Source organism: Macaca nemestrina, chromosome 2, assembly GCF_043159975.1.
Source record: "Macaca nemestrina isolate mMacNem1 chromosome 2, mMacNem.hap1, whole genome shotgun sequence".
Classification (NCBI taxonomy): domain Eukaryota; kingdom Metazoa; phylum Chordata; class Mammalia; order Primates; family Cercopithecidae; genus Macaca; species Macaca nemestrina.
Window position 1 is genome coordinate 52,738,249 of NC_092126.1, and position 15,495 is coordinate 52,753,743.

The following is a 15,495-nucleotide window of genomic DNA, read 5'->3' on the forward strand; positions in this document are numbered from 1 at the left end:
GAAATGAATATTTACGTAGTTGATTGATTCATTTGTTCATTGAACAGTGCCAGAACTGTTCTAGGATGCAGATACAGCAGGTACAAGTCAGACAAGGCCTTTGTTTTCATGAAGTTTATCTTCTAGTTGGGGTTAACAGTTGGGGGTATTAAAGAAGGAAGTGGAGGAAGGACATGGTTAGTGTGTCAAATTCTTCTAATAAGTCAATGACAATGAGCACCGAAGAATGTCTACTAAATTAAACCACACTGATATTATTGGACACATTAGTGTGGTAGAGACAGAAATCAGATCAGAAAGTCCTAAGGAACAAATGATGAACCAGTTGAGAAAGGAAATATAGACAAATCTCATGGGGAGATTGAGCCAGATAGGTGAGAAGAGAATAGTGATGGAGGAGATACAGGGAAAAATCCAGTTTAAGATCAGAATTGTCAGAACGTGTTTAACAGATGATGAGAAGGACCCAGTTGCTAGAATGAGGTTGAAAAGGTAGGAGAAAATAAGGGCAGATAACAAGTAGCATAAGGTTTCTTAGAAGATGGTTGGAGAGAGGGACCAGAGCACAAATGGGGACCTTTGCCTTTAATGGCAGAAAGGACACTTTATCCATCATAGCAGGGTGGCAGGGATTTGCAGAGAATGATGAATTTTAAGTAACAATTACAGGAAGAGTGCTTTAAGATCTAAAACATATGCATTCTTTATTCCCTACCATTGACTGGGGGCATTCATTTATTAAGAGGAGCAATAGAGGAAGAAGGTGAGGGACAATAGATGAGAGGGGCTTGTGAGGTCAAAAAAGAGTTGAAACCAGAGCATCCAAGCAAAAACACTGAAAAGAGAGAAGGCTGAGGACCAAAGAAAGAATACTTGAATTCATGAATTTAAAGATCTGTGGGCAGGAATGGGTGAGATGGAGTATAAGGGAAGGTCATCGGGAACGAAGAAACTCAGAATGTTCATGACCAATGAATCAGATGGCCATCCAGTGTGATTCTGATGTTGCCTAGGAGGATGGCAGGAGATGGAGTAGAGAAAAAGGCGGGCCTGCAGTCCTCACAGCCTTTCCCCGATTGGCCTCTGTCAGGTCCTGGGGTCTGGGTCCAGCCCATGCTGAAGTCCGAGGGGAGTGGGTGGATGAGCAGAAAGAACACTCGGTGGGGGCATAGGCAGGTGAATGTGGTTTTATTCAGCAGTAGCTATCTCAGCAGCTTATTCACATTGTCCACCTTTATCTCAGCTGTTTGCTCTGACACTGTGGCTCCTACAGCCCCCGACGCCTGCAGCTGCATGGCCAGCTCTCCCTTGCCTTCAGGGTCAGCAGCTTCGCTGTCTCTTTTTGGGCACCAGTGCACTGAGCTATGTGGCTTCCTTCTGTCTGTCTGCAAGACAGACAACTTTGGCTCCCTCTCTCTTTCTCTGGGCACCAGCACACCCACCATGTTAAGCCGTGTTGAACCTAGCTGAGCCCCAAGAGTCCCTGTACAGCGTTAGCAGGGCAATTATACCTTTGTGACTTAGAGCAAAGTATGAGCTTACACAAATAGATTATATAACAAGCGGAGGTGTGTGCTTGCTTGCCAAACTCACTGAGTCATGCATGCCTGGATATTCGCCTTGGCCTATTCCTTGACCAAAGCACATCCATGTACCTTACAACCTCGCTCATGGGACCCACCAAGGGGACTAAAAGTGGGAGAGGATGGATTCATCAACAAAAATCTGGCCCTATAGTCAGAAGAAAGGGTATGCTGGGAGGCAAACCCCAAAAGTTGACCGTGGTCCCAGTAGGTGCACTATTTGGGACCAGCCTGCCTAAGATCAGCCCTGGAATTGGGGCCAGGGATTTCTGTTGTTCCCTTCCACCTTTAAGCTCCACACTTTATAGATAACATGGCACTTCACAGTTTACTTTAAAGCCAGAGGCCTGGGTGTTGTGTCAATAGTGGCATCTGTCGTCAGACAAAAACCACATGTCCCAAGCAGTGTTTGGGGCAGGTCAGGCTTATGTTCCCTTAAGCTGCAGGTGGAGGAACACTGCCCTTTTATTTAGAGAAGTACTTCTCAAAAGTGCTTTAGCATATGCCAGCATCACCTAGAGGGCTTGTTAAAATGCAGATTGCTAGGTCCCAGCCCCAGAATTTCTGATTCAGAGGGGCTGGTGTCCGGTCAGAGAATTTGCATTTCTAACAAGTTTCTAGGTGATGGCAATGCTGCTGGTCTGGGGACTGCACTTTGAGGACCACTGATTTAGGCCACTTGTTCTCAATTCTGGCAACACAATGGAATCATCTGGGGAGTTTTAAAACCCACTTGGTCTGGGGTAAAGCCTGAATATCAGGAATCTTCAAAGCTTTCCTGGTGATTGTAAAATACAATGAGAGTTGGGAGACTCTGATTTACAGTATGAGCCCTGCTTGAGAAAAGCACATGGGACAATTTATTTCTTTCTCCCTTCAAGCGGCAGTGGATATTTACTTAATCTGTTTGGACGTTCAGTTTCCAAGATATAGTTCATTATGTATGTTACATCTACTATATCTCTGATATATTCCCTTATTTGACTTTGTGGCCTTTTTCCCCAGATCATCATAGACTGTGCTTTCCAATCCAGAGGGAAATTGTGGCATTTGTTTATCTGAAATGACCCATTTAGATGGATTTGCAATTTAAAGGGAGATTTGGAAATGTGGCATATTTCATTTCATTAATGGAAGTGCCATGGCTCATTAAGCCCCACCAGTAAGTTTCTACTTGAAAAACTTTATAACTTCCTGGTCAGCCTTGGGGGCCTTTGCATACTCAAAAAACACATTTCAGTTTGTAGGAGTTAATAATTTGGAATTCACAGTACTTGATTCTAGGTTGTCTGTATTAACAAGCTGGTAGCAACCAGGACTAAAGGGCTAGACAGTGCCTTTTGCACTCAGGAAGTCATCGTTTATTTCTTATTTCTTGGTTGATTTATACTTAGCTAATTATTGCTCTACTCTTGGCCAGTTATAGTTTCTTCTCTAGGATCCATGATTCTGAAAGTTTGTAGTTGTGGCCAAGTTATAATGAATTCCTTTCGGCATTCCTATAACCAAATTACATTAATCAAGCTTAAAGAACCCTCCCCAGATTCTGCAACATTAATAAAACAAAACAACAATAACAACAAAACACATTGTGACATAATCAAACCTATTCGTGGTACTGTTAAAGGGTATGAATACTGGAGTCTGAATACCAGGACACAATTCCTATATAAAACACTTTACTTTTCAGGCAAATTACATAATTTCTCTGAGTTTTAATTTCTTCACCTGTAAACTGGGCATTTTAAATCACCTGGTTTTACTACCTCACAGGTCGTATCAAAAAACACGAAGTGTGTGTTTTCTTTCTGCAAACTGTTAAATAAAATACAAATGTTATTTCTACCATAGTGCTTGCAGAAAGTAAAATTCCAGAAAATAGACTTTTAGGGATAATTGAGGCTTCAGCACAAATATTTTTTATTTCAATTAGAATGGAAATAAACATACTTTTCTTCTGTGTTCAACAATCCTGGGACCAGACCAAATAACTTACCTACTTGCTCCAGGAAATTCTTCTTCCCAGAGACTGACTGAGAACCAATTAAACGACTGACTTACCAAGAGTAACAGCTTGTTCATCAATACTCACTTCTATACCCTCTCCTCACTGTGCCCAGCAACCCAAAGATATTGTATTATAAACTCTGCCCAATCCTAGTTTCCTGCCTTGCAAGACTTGCCATAAAAGTCATCCATCCCAGGTACTAAAATACTATAAATATCCTCTCCCGGCTTTCCCCTTTTGAGACACAACCAAGATTTTGCCAAGGTGGTGTTTTCTCTTTCCACAATAGGATGAAAAGCTTAGCCTTGCTTGATCAACAGGTTTTTCTGGTAGTTTTTTGGGAAATACACATAATCCCATGAAAAATCTTCCCTAAATGTAGTATTCCAACTTTCTTTCTTCCACAGCAGGATGGCCTAGTAGAACACACTATTCAGTGCCCTGTGTGATCATTTAAAATATGAATATTTTATCCAAATATGTAGTCCTCTAAAGTTCCAATACTCTCAATGTGAATGGTTGAGTCCTAGTTGAGAGTGGAATGAAGTAGTCCCCAAAGCTGCTGCCTCAGAATTTGGGGCCCAATAATAGGGCAATTCAACTTCCATGGGAGTTTCTGGTGCCTAGTCAAGAGCTGAGGTCTTCTGGATTAATGTTTGTTAATTACAGCATAGTTGAGGTTTTCAGACTTCAGTGTATGTAAAATCATTGGAGAAGTTTATTTGCAATGTAGATTTCAGAATCCCATTCCCAGAGAGTCTAATTCATAGACATAGAATATAGGGCCCCAGATCCATATCTTAAGTCTATAGTCTTTTACAGACCATATTTTGAGAAATATTGAATGATTATAGGGGAAATAAGACCCTTGTGGATGCAGGAAACTGGTTATGATGAAAATCTTTAGATAATATCTAGTAATGAGGCACAATTTCCTGAAATAATACTGTTTATTCTGGGCTTTAGTTTCCTCATTTGCAAAACAGAATTGCTAAGATTTATTAACCGCAGAGTCAAAGTATATTTAGGTTCATGAGCTGCCCGATTCTCCTTGCTTGATGCCCTGCAAATAAAAACGCTCCTTTCTCCTGCTGCAAACCTCAGTGTGGATGTTTGGTCTTACTGCTCCAGACAAGTGGACACCAGTTTGGTGCAGTGACACATGGGGCCAGGGAACAGGCTCCTGCTATGCCATTGCTCTGTCATCCTCAGCATGTGGCTTCCACGTTATAGTTTAAGACTCATGCAGCCACCACTTCTGCATTCCAGGCAGCAGGAAGAAGAAGGGAGAGCAGAAGACAGGAATCTTCTCCATAAGGCACTTCCCAGAAGTTGCACATGTCCCTTCTACTCACATCTCATTGGCAGAATTAAGTCACGTGATTATACCTGACTAAAACAGAGGCTGGGAAATGCAGTCCTTGTTCAGAGCAGCCAAGTGTCTGGCTAACATTCAGCAAAGGAAAGCGTATCTATTATTAAGGAGGGGGAGAGAACAAATTATTGGTTTCTGCTACATGGATGTTGTATAAAGGGCCTTAACTATCATGTTGGAATAGTTTGTATTTAATTCATAAAGGAATATGGAGACAATAAATTGTTTTGAGGCAAAAATGTGACATTATTTTAGGAATATAATCCATCTTCCAGTGATCTGTAGGAGGGACTGAAAAAAGGAAAACTTGAAGCAGGAAGGGCAAATCTGTGATAGCAACAGGTAAAGCAAGAGGTAATGTGGACGGAATTTAGCAGCAGCAGTAAGAATAGAAAGGAGACACTCAACTGAAAAAATGGAACCAAAAAATTTGGTAACTGAATTTACTGTGTGGATGAACAATGAAATGAGAATGTCAAGCTTCAATCATGACTGCCCAGAATGGAAGAGCACAAGCTCAAATGTCTACAGAGACCCTGTAGATAAGTAACTGGGCAAAAATGGGCTAGCATATCGCACAATAGGAAGGCAGGGGGCATTCCTGGGGCCTAGCAATAGAAAAGCTGCTCAGGGCTCTGGAGACACCACTGCTCGGACTTTGAATACCACTAGGATGTCTAGGGGCAGGGAGATAGGAGTCTCAAAAGAGACTCCTACAGCAGAGGAAATAAAACATTTATCAATATCTCCCATTGAAAAATCTCAACCTACCCTATTAAATGAGTATAAAATACTTAGGTAACCACTTCCACCCTAAGCCTCCAAGATGGATAAGGATTATAAAATAGCATTTCTACATGCTCTCTAACAATATCTAAGAGCTGACATTTATGTAATGTTTTGTTGTTTTTATTTTTTTAAATTCATTTATTTACTCATTCTCTTAAATGGGATTCCCATTTTACATGTGAGAAAACTGAGAAACAGTCATGTTAACTAACAGTCATATTGCTGGAAGAGGTAAAGCTGAGATCCTAATCTGGGCCTTTCTGCCTCATCATCCCAAGGTCTCCCACCTCAGTTACATGAATGAGCAGAAAGTGATCACTTCTGGATTGTGTGGATGTGCATGCATGCTGTCAATTTTGTTGATCGCAAAGAGCTAAGAATGCCCTGAGTAATCTGGAAAACACAACTGTTATCTCACTTCCAGAAAAACTGCTTCCGTGTGGATTGGTAGTCAGTGTTCCTGAAATATGAGAGTTTTCTCTTTACTTGGGACATTGAGACCTAGTGATGTTTCGGGCTTTCTGAAATTTCTTGAACGTATTCTCTTGGTTGGTGTGGCAACTGCTTCTGTTGCTGCTTCTGACGTACGCAGGCCTTTCATGTTGCTCACTGAACTTACTGAGACTTCTGGGTTGGCTCATGATCCAGATGCATTCCTTCAACTCTTCCCACCTGAACTCATAAACACACAAACGCTGCTTTGAGCCTCCTTCAGAGAATAAAACCTCTGTTAACCTGGAATAAAATATATCTAGTAAATAAATAATAATGTATTGCAGTTGTGGATGACATAAGGAATTTTGAAACAGCCCAAACATCTCATCACAAGGTTTTATGTGCCCTACTTTTGTATCATCATAAGCTTATAATGAAAGAGCTACTCAATGAAACATTATTTATTTATTTATTCATTAAAAAATGGTAAAGGAGCAGTCAAGAAATTGAATGTGGTTGTGGTTTTTATCATATTAGAAAAAAAAGAAAATGACTGGAAGGAAATATACCAACATGCTAACATTGGTTACATAGCCTGTAGCACATTTAAACAGAAAGAAGTCTTGTCAAAGGAACATTTTGTGAGAACTGCAAATCAATAGAACACCAGCATCTGAACTGTTAGATTTAGTTCAGCTATTGATCAATAATAATAACAAGAGGGGTTCTTTACTTAAGACTTCACGAAGTGAATAGAAATTTGAAGAGAATGACTAAACCCATGCTTTAAAGCAAGAATTATATGCAGTCTTACAAGAGAGTTGAAAGCATGATGAAGAATCAAGTCCTGGAGTCAGACTACTAATTGCATGGCTTTGGGAAAGTTACTTAACCCATTTGTGCTTCTATTTCCTTTTTTTTTTTTTTCCTTAAATGGTGTTGTTGAGGATGAAATAAAACTACCTGGCAAACAATAAGTACTCGATAAAAGTTACTAGAAGCATTCTGACATTGATTCTCTTTCTTTTCTTGCTAAGAAAATGTTGATAAGCATTAGTCATATGTAACAAAAGAATGACTGTGTCCAGTGTTTGGAAACATATTTGGTACCTCCGTCTGCTTGCTTAGGCAAAGCTCCCTGAGTGATGTAGCCCTCAGTTCTTGTCTTTGATCTGGGAGCTCTGTAGTCTCTCCTTTGGGTGGAAAATTAACCCCATATATGGGATCCAAAATGAAGTTAATTTCCACAAGTGGGAGGAAAAACAGACGCCATGACATTTCCTATGTAATGCCGTCATGTGTTCTCCTCCACTCTGCAGCACACCGGGGTGGCACAGCTCCAATACGCAGCCTGCGTTATGTTAAAGGCTTGACTAGAGGGTAGGATGGAAGGGCCACACATAAGCTGCAGGAGGGGGAAGGTATCAGGAGGAAAGGGACAGAATAGGACGATGGATTAACAGTCATGCTCTGCTCTAAATTCACTTTGTGATGTTGGGCAAGTGGACTCACTCTGATATGACCCTTGGTTCCTCCCTGGGCAAAATGAGGGGGCAGAACTGAGTAAATTCCTTCCAACACTAACATCTATGATTCTATATTCCCCTCCCAGTGACCACTTCCTCCGAAAGTACAGCTGACTCACATGACCCCAGGCAGCTTAAGATATGCTCCAAGCCCTTTCTCATCAGTAGAGCCTGACTAGTATCAGACTGAATTTAAGGCTGTTTAGCAACTGTCCTGCCTGCAGTTGGGGGTGGAGGAGGTGAGCTCCCCATCTGCGTAGGCTGGGGGCTCTGCATTTATCCACTGTGATCATTGCCATGGTCTATTGCTGCCTCGTCTTTAAAAACTGTTTACTCTGCCTTTCTCTCTCTCCCAGCATTCTTCTGAATTGGGCTGGATGATTTCTTCTTTTCCTTTTCAGAAGTTCAGTTTACCTTCAGCTTTAGCTTGGAGCATTGGTGATGAAAGAAAAGAGATCATATTTCCTCTAGTCAGAGCTGTATTTTCAGGGCACAGCTGCCTGGACCCACTAGAAATATAACAAGAGTACATATGAGGTCATGGGCAAATCCCATCCAGTTCCCTCCTGATAGGAGAAGAACCCAATGAGAGTTTAGTCTCTGGAAAGTCAAGCTTAGCCAGGCTTGTGGGCTGGATGCTGGGTGCTGGTGTCATAGTGGATCAGTTGAAGGGAGGGTGTTTTTCTAGATTCTGGATGGAGCTCCAATCTTTTCTCTAATTCTAAATTCTCATGACTGCTTAAGGGCTAGGAGAGGCCTTGATCTTTGATTCACGGAACGTTGAAACCAGAATGTCTCCAAGAGCTGTTGTGTTGTGACACTGAAGCACTGTTTATTGATTCCCTGAAAAGCCCTAACAAATATAACTAGTGCAGAATGCACTTTGGAAGGCCATCTAGTTGAATTAGGAATCTTGTAATTCCATGTTCATGTCACCTGTGCGTGTGACCAATATACACACATGTACAGATTTGCGCATGAAGCAGGTGACTGGGGAACGAATGACCTGTTTGCCAAAGCATTTGGAATATTCACTCCAAGACAGCAAAAAGCAATAAATTCAGGTCTTTGAGCTGGTAATAATATCTATATGTACACAGTATTCATTATGTTATTTAATGTTCACTATGATCTTATCAGATTGGGGCTGCTATTCTCCACACTTAATGCACGGGGAAAAAAGGCTTAGAAAATTTAAGTAAAATTTAACAAACTCACAAAGCTGCTCATTGTAAAAACAGAATTTAAACCAAAATAGTCCATCTGTGGAGCTGTGCATCTATCAAAAAAACTATACTGCTCCCCTTCATATGGTCTCTGTCCCAATGACATGGTGAATACTTTTCATTTTGCAATGAATTTCATTTAGTGTAGGTTAAGAACCAGGATTTTGGAGCTTTGCTACTGCCTAGGTTCAAATCCCAGTTCTGTCATCTGTTGTTAGAATCTTGGCCAAGTTGATTAATCTCTGTGCCTTACTTTCCTCATCTATAAAATGGGGATAATAATAGTGTCACTCTCATAAAGTTGTGAGGATTAAATGAGATAACATAAGCAAAGGTCTTAGAACATAGTAATGCTAGCCATTATTATCTTGTTAGCTATTATTAGTAGCAAACATTTGTTGATTACTTACTGTATTTCAGGTATAAGGTTCTTAGATGTAGGCAGAGGGGAGGGACAGGATATTATGGTTAATAAAAAAAAAAAAGAAGTTATAGAGAGGGAAAGATAGTTTTAAACCAATCGTGATGTAAAGTGTTATAATCCATAGTGGACACTAAGAAAGGATTGACAGGCAGAGATAAAGTTGCAAAGGGAGGTTTGGGACCAGACTTGAAAGGATACAGAAACTGCAAGTGCTAAAGGGTTGGGACTCTATCCTGTGTAGGCAATGTAGGCAACCAAGGAGCTGAGATGTTTTTAAAATAGTGGTTGGTGGCACAATCATTTAAGGGTTTTACTAACTGCTGTCTGAACTCTATTTAATCAAAGGTGAGTATTAAAAAAAGATCCAAGAGAAGGGGAATGGTCCTTACAAAAACATTTTTGCCAGATTTTTTAAAATTCTGTTTGCAAGCTGATCTGTAGATTTTATATAACATAAAAATATTCTCTGTACCAAAAAAGGACTTCAAATCATTTTATATCCTGATCCCATATGCATTGTGCAAATGACTCTCATTGACTTAATACATTTGGCACCCTCTAGCATGTATAAAACATGCTTTATAAATAGTAACATAGACCATGCTGCCAGGGCCTCCTCTTGACTCAGGCAAAGATGACAGTGTATTCTCTTAAGAATATGAGATAATGCATGAGGCAGTTCTTGCAATATGTATGCCAGAGAAGGTTTGAGTTGCGGCATAATCTCCAGGGAATGGTAATAATTCTAAAAGTCAAAGCTATGGTTGACTGGTTTTTACAGCAATAAACCCAACCTGTTCCACCAGTTCCAATCTGCATGGTTGGTTAAGTGACCAGCATGACCAGCCAGTCATTCTCTGCTATGTATGCCCAGCTCAAACACAGAGAGCCAAATGAAGTGGAAAAAAACCCATGTTAATAAAGGAAGAGCTGAGGATGTGCAAGGATTTAGCACAAAATATTCACCACAGTGTTAATTAAAATAGTAAGGATGCCCAACATTTGGTAAAGTGTTTGACTATTATAGTACACCTGTAAGACTCACTACTTCATAGTTATTGAAAAGGATGATCTATAAAAGAATATAATAACACAAGGGAGTTATACCACAGCAAATAATTTTAAAAAGAAAGCTTCTAATATTATATGCATAATAAAATCTTATTTTTGTAAAAGAAAAAAGATTCATGTTTTAATAGGTATTATCTTTAGAGGTTGAGATTGTTGGGGACTTTTGTTTTATTCTTTTGCTTATGTATACTATTTAACTTTTCTATAGTGAAGATCTATTAATTTTATATCAAAAGTTAAAAAGAAATTATCTTCCCCTCTCTTCCTGGGTGTTGCCTATAGAGGTGAAAGCCATCTCCTTCTTGACACCATGGCTACCATTAGACCCCTCGTGAAGCCCAAGATCATAAAAAATGGACCAAGAAGTTTATCCTTCACCAGTCAGACTGACATATCAAAATTAAAAGTACCCACATAGCAGGAACCCAGAGGTATTGAAAACAGGATGTGGAGAAAAATCAAAGGCAAGACCTTGACCCCCAACACTGGTTGTGGGAGCAAAAAGAAGCAAAGCATGTGCTCCCCAGTGGCTTCCAAAAATTCCTATTCCAAAATATCAAAAAGCTGGAAGTGCTGCTGATATGCGACAAATCTTACTGTGCTGAGATTGCTCAACACGTTTCTCCAAGAACAGTTAAAGCCACTGTGGAGAGAGTAGCCCGGCAGCCCACCAGATTCACTAGTCCCAGTGCCAGGCTGCACAGCAAGAAAAATTAATAGACAGCTCATGTACACATTTTATTTGCGTTAAATAAAGCTATAAATACTCTGTCATCTGGCATCCTCCCCGTTAAAAACATACAAAAAATACAAAAACCAAAACCAAGAAAATCTAAATAAAAGAATAAAATATTTGTGGGTGCTTTATACGTGTTACTCACTTAGTTCTCACACAAGTCCTATCAGATGGTGTGGTGAAAACCATCAGTGTTCTCCCAAATCCGTGTGTTTCATGGCATTTCCAGCCTCCTTTGCTGTCAGATTGGGTCATATAAAAGACTTCTGACAGATGAAATATAGACACGAGTTATGAACCCCTTCCAGCCTGGCCTTGCAATAGCCTACAGTGCTTTTTGCTCTCTCTCTCTTTCTCTTCTTCATCACACTAAAGGCAAATAACTCCAACTCGTGGCCCAATTAAAGGAGCTCAAATGTTCAAAGATAGCTGCCCAGGAAAGCTACCTATCTTCAGCCACTTTGTGCTCCTTCTCTCTTTCTGTCATGTGAGGATACAACAAAAAGTTGGCAGTCTGCACCCTGAAAGGGGGCCCGCACTTGGACCCGAGTACGCGGGCACTCATCTCACACTTACAGCCTCTGGAACTGTGAGAAATACATTTCTGTTGTTTGTAAGCTACCGCATGTAAGAATTTTTTACAGCCCCCCAAACTGTCTAAGGCAGTGCATTTACACGATTGATATTCACAGTCATTATTGATATAACTGCATCAACATCTAACGTATTTGTGATGTTTTCTATTTGTTGCCCTTGATTTTTGCTTTTATTTTTGTCTTTCACACTTTTGCTGCCTTTTGTGGTTTTAATGAGCACTTTATCTCTTTTATCAACATATCATTTGTAGTTTTTTTTTTTTTTTACCCTGGGCAACTGTGCTTTTAATAGTGCCTTTTATACATGGCCATTTAAATAAAGGTTCTTCACAAGTTAAATAATATAATTGCACATTATTTCTAAAAGCCTAGCTTTAAAAGTACTAGGGGATCGAAATGGATGGTGATTTTTTTTTTATTCTTATACTTTAAGTTCTAGGGAACATGTGCACAATGTGCAGGTTTGTTACATATGTATACATGTGCCATGTTGGTGTGCTGCACCCATTAACTCGTCATTTACATCAGGTATAACTCCCAATGCAATCCCTCCCCCCTCCCCCCTCCCCACAATAGGCCCCAGTGCATGATGTTCCCCTTCCTGTGTCCAAGTGATCTCATTGTTCAATTCCCACCTATGAGTGAGAACATGCGGTGTTTGGTTTTCTGTTCTTGCGATAGTTTGCTGAGAATGATGGTTTCCAGCTGCATCCATGTCCCTACAAAGGACACAAACTCATCCTTTTTAATGGCTGTATAGTATTCTGTGGTGTATATGTGCCACATTTTCTTAATCCAGTCTGTCACTGATGGACATTTGGGTTGATTCCAAGTCTTTGCTATTGTGAATAGTGCCGCTATAAACATACGTGTGCATGTGTCTTTATAGCAGCATGATTTATAATCCTTTGGGTATATACCCAGTAATGGGATGACTGGGTCAAATGGTATTTCTAGTTCTAGATCCTTGAGGAATCGCCACACTGTTTTCCACAATGGTTGAACTAGTTTACAATCCCACCAACAGTGTAAAAGTGTTCCTATTTCTCCACATCCTCTCCAGCACCTGTTGTTTCTGATTTATTAATGATTGCCATTCTAACTGGTGTGAGATGGTATCTCATTGTGGTTTTGATTTGCATTTCTCTGATGGTGAGTGACGATGAGCCTTTTTTCATGTGTCTGTTGGCTGTATGAATGTCTTCTTTTGAGAAGTGTCTGTTCATATCCTTTGCCCATTTTTTGATGGGGTTGTTTGTTTTTTTCTTGTAAATTTGTTTGAGTTCTTTGTAGGTTCTGGATATTAGCCCTTTGTCAGATGAGTAGATTGCAAAAATTTTCTCCCATTCTGTAGGTTGCCTGTTCACTCTGCTGGTAGTTTCTTTTGCTGTGCAGAAGCTCTCTAGTTTAATTAGATCCCATTTGTCAATTTTGGCTTTTGTTTCCGTTGCTTTTGGTGTTTTAGACATGAAGTCCTTGCCCATGCCTATGTCTTTTTTTTTTTCTTTTTTCTTTTTTTTTTTTTTTTTTTTGCAGATAAAGGCTTGTTTTATTTTAATGGCTGATCTATGTAGTCACGGAGGCCAGTATGTACAGACAAAGAGGGGAGCTTTTATTTCTTGGTCTCTTCCTCCTTGGACAAAGTCTTGATGATCTCCTCCTTCTTGGCCTGGAGGCGCTCTTCACAGCGCTTGCATGCTTCCTTGGTCTTAGACCTGCGGGCCTCAGCCTGGTCAGCCAGGAGCTTCTTGCGGGCCTTGTCTGCCTTCAGCTTGTGGATGTGTTCCATGAGAATACGCTTGTTTTTGAACACATTCCCCTTCACCTTCAGGTACAGGCTGTGATACATGTGGCGATCAATCTTCTTAGACTCACGGTATCTTCTAAGCAGCCGGCGCAGAATCCTCATTCTCCTCATCCACGTGACCTTCTCTGGCATTCAGGCATTGGCTGTACCCTTCCGCTTACCTATGCCCATGTGCCTGCCCTTCCGGCGGGCCAAGGTATTTTTCCGGCATTGCACCCGGGAATGGACGGTCACAGGCTTGCGGATGATCAGCCCATCTTTGATCAGCTTTCGGATCTGCTGACGGGAGTTGGCATTGGCGATTTCATTGGTCTCATTGGGGTCTAACCAGACCTTCTTCTTGCCACAGCGGAGGACACTAGAGGCGAGCCTCTTCTGAAGCCTGAGCATACTCATGGCTGCAGCCGCAGCAGCGAAAGGGGACATGCCTATGTCTTGAAAGGTATTACCTAGGTTTTCTTCTAGGGTTTTTATGGTTTTAGGTCTAACATTTAAGTCTCTAATCCATCTTGAATTAATTTTCATATAAGGAGTAAGGAAAAGATCCAGTTTCAGCCTTCTACTTACGGCTAGCCAATTTTCCCAGCACCATTTATTAAATAGGGAATCCTTTCCCCATTTCTTGTTTTTGTCAGGTTTGTCAAAGATCAGATGGCTGTAGATGTGTGGTATTATTTCTGAGGGCTCTGTTCTGTTCCATTGGTCTATATCTCTGTTTTGGTACCAGTATCATGCTGTTTTGGTTACTGTAGCCTTGTAGTGTAGTTTGGAGTCAGTTAGTGTGATGCTTCCAGCTTTGCTCTTTTGGCTTAGGATTGTCTTGGCAATGCAGGGTCTTTTTTGGTTCCATATGAACTTTAAAGCAATTTTTTCCAATTCTGTGAAGAAAGTCATTGGTAGCTTAATGGGGATGGCATTGAATCTATAAATTACCTTGGGCAGTATGGCCATTTTCACAATATTGATTCTTCCTATCCATGAGCATGGTATGTTCTTCCATTTGTTTGTGTCCTCTTTTATTCCACTGCACAGTGGTTTGTAGTTCTCCTTGAAAAGATCCTTTACGTCCCTTGTAAGTTGGATTCCTACGTACTTTATTCTCTTTGAAGCTAACGTGAATGGGAGTTCATTCATGATTTGGCTCTCTGTTTGTCTGTTACTGGTGTATAAGAATGCTTGTGATTTTTGCACATTGATTTTGTATCCTGAGACTTCACTGAAGTTGCTTATCAGCTTAAGGAGATTTTGGGCTGAGACAATGGGGTTTTCTAAATATACAATCATGTCATCTGCAAACAGGGACAAATAGTTCTTTTTTTTTTTTTTTTTACTTTTATTTATGGTTGCCCTAGAGTTTGCAGTAGACATTTATAACAAATCCAAGTGTACTTTTAAATTACACTATACTTCTGTAGTGCAAGTACCTTATAGTAACAAAATATTTGTAATTCCTCTCTCACATTCCTTTTATCATGTTGTTATTCATTTCACTTATACATAAACATGTATATATGAATACATTGTTTCTGTTATTATTTTGAACAAGCTGTTAGAACAATTAAGAATAAAAAATAAAGAGTTGAAGAAATATATAACACACTAACATTAATGAAAAGAAAACAAGAATAGCTATATATTATTTTCAGACAGAATGGACTACAGAGGAAGGAAAGTTATCAGGGATAAAGAGAGGAATTACATACTGATAAAAGGGTCGTCAATCCTCAGTGAGTATGTGCCTAACAGGAGGGAATTGAAATATGTGAGAAAAAGCTAATAGAACTGTGGAGGAGGATTATGGCAGGATGGCACTGTAGAAAGCACCAGGAACGTGTCTTCTCACCTAAACACCAAGGCACTGGCAGAATCTGGCTAATGTAATGGTTTTGGAACTCAGGAGTCTACTGAAGACTTAAAAC

General features: G+C 40.2%; 1 protein-coding gene and 1 long non-coding RNA gene across 2 annotated transcripts in view; one reads left to right on the forward strand and one right to left on the reverse strand.

Moving 5' to 3' along the window:
- LOC139361751 (uncharacterized) overlaps positions 1 to 11,211 on the forward strand; it is a 56,311-nt gene extending 45,100 nt beyond the window's left edge. Inside the window, exon 3 of the long non-coding RNA XR_011619345.1 lies at positions 10,720 to 11,211. This is a non-coding gene — a long non-coding RNA (uncharacterized lncRNA). The remainder of the gene's footprint in view (positions 1 to 10,719) is intronic.
- A 2,084-nt stretch (positions 11,212 to 13,295) lies between these two features.
- Positions 13,296 to 13,993, reverse strand: LOC139361752 (large ribosomal subunit protein eL19-like). Its single transcript, XM_071090498.1, has one exon. The coding sequence runs from the start codon at positions 13,970 to 13,972 to the stop codon at positions 13,709 to 13,711; it is 264 nt and encodes an 87-aa protein (XP_070946599.1). The 5' UTR covers positions 13,973 to 13,993; the 3' UTR covers positions 13,296 to 13,708.
- Between the last annotated feature and the right edge of the window lie 1,502 nt (positions 13,994 to 15,495).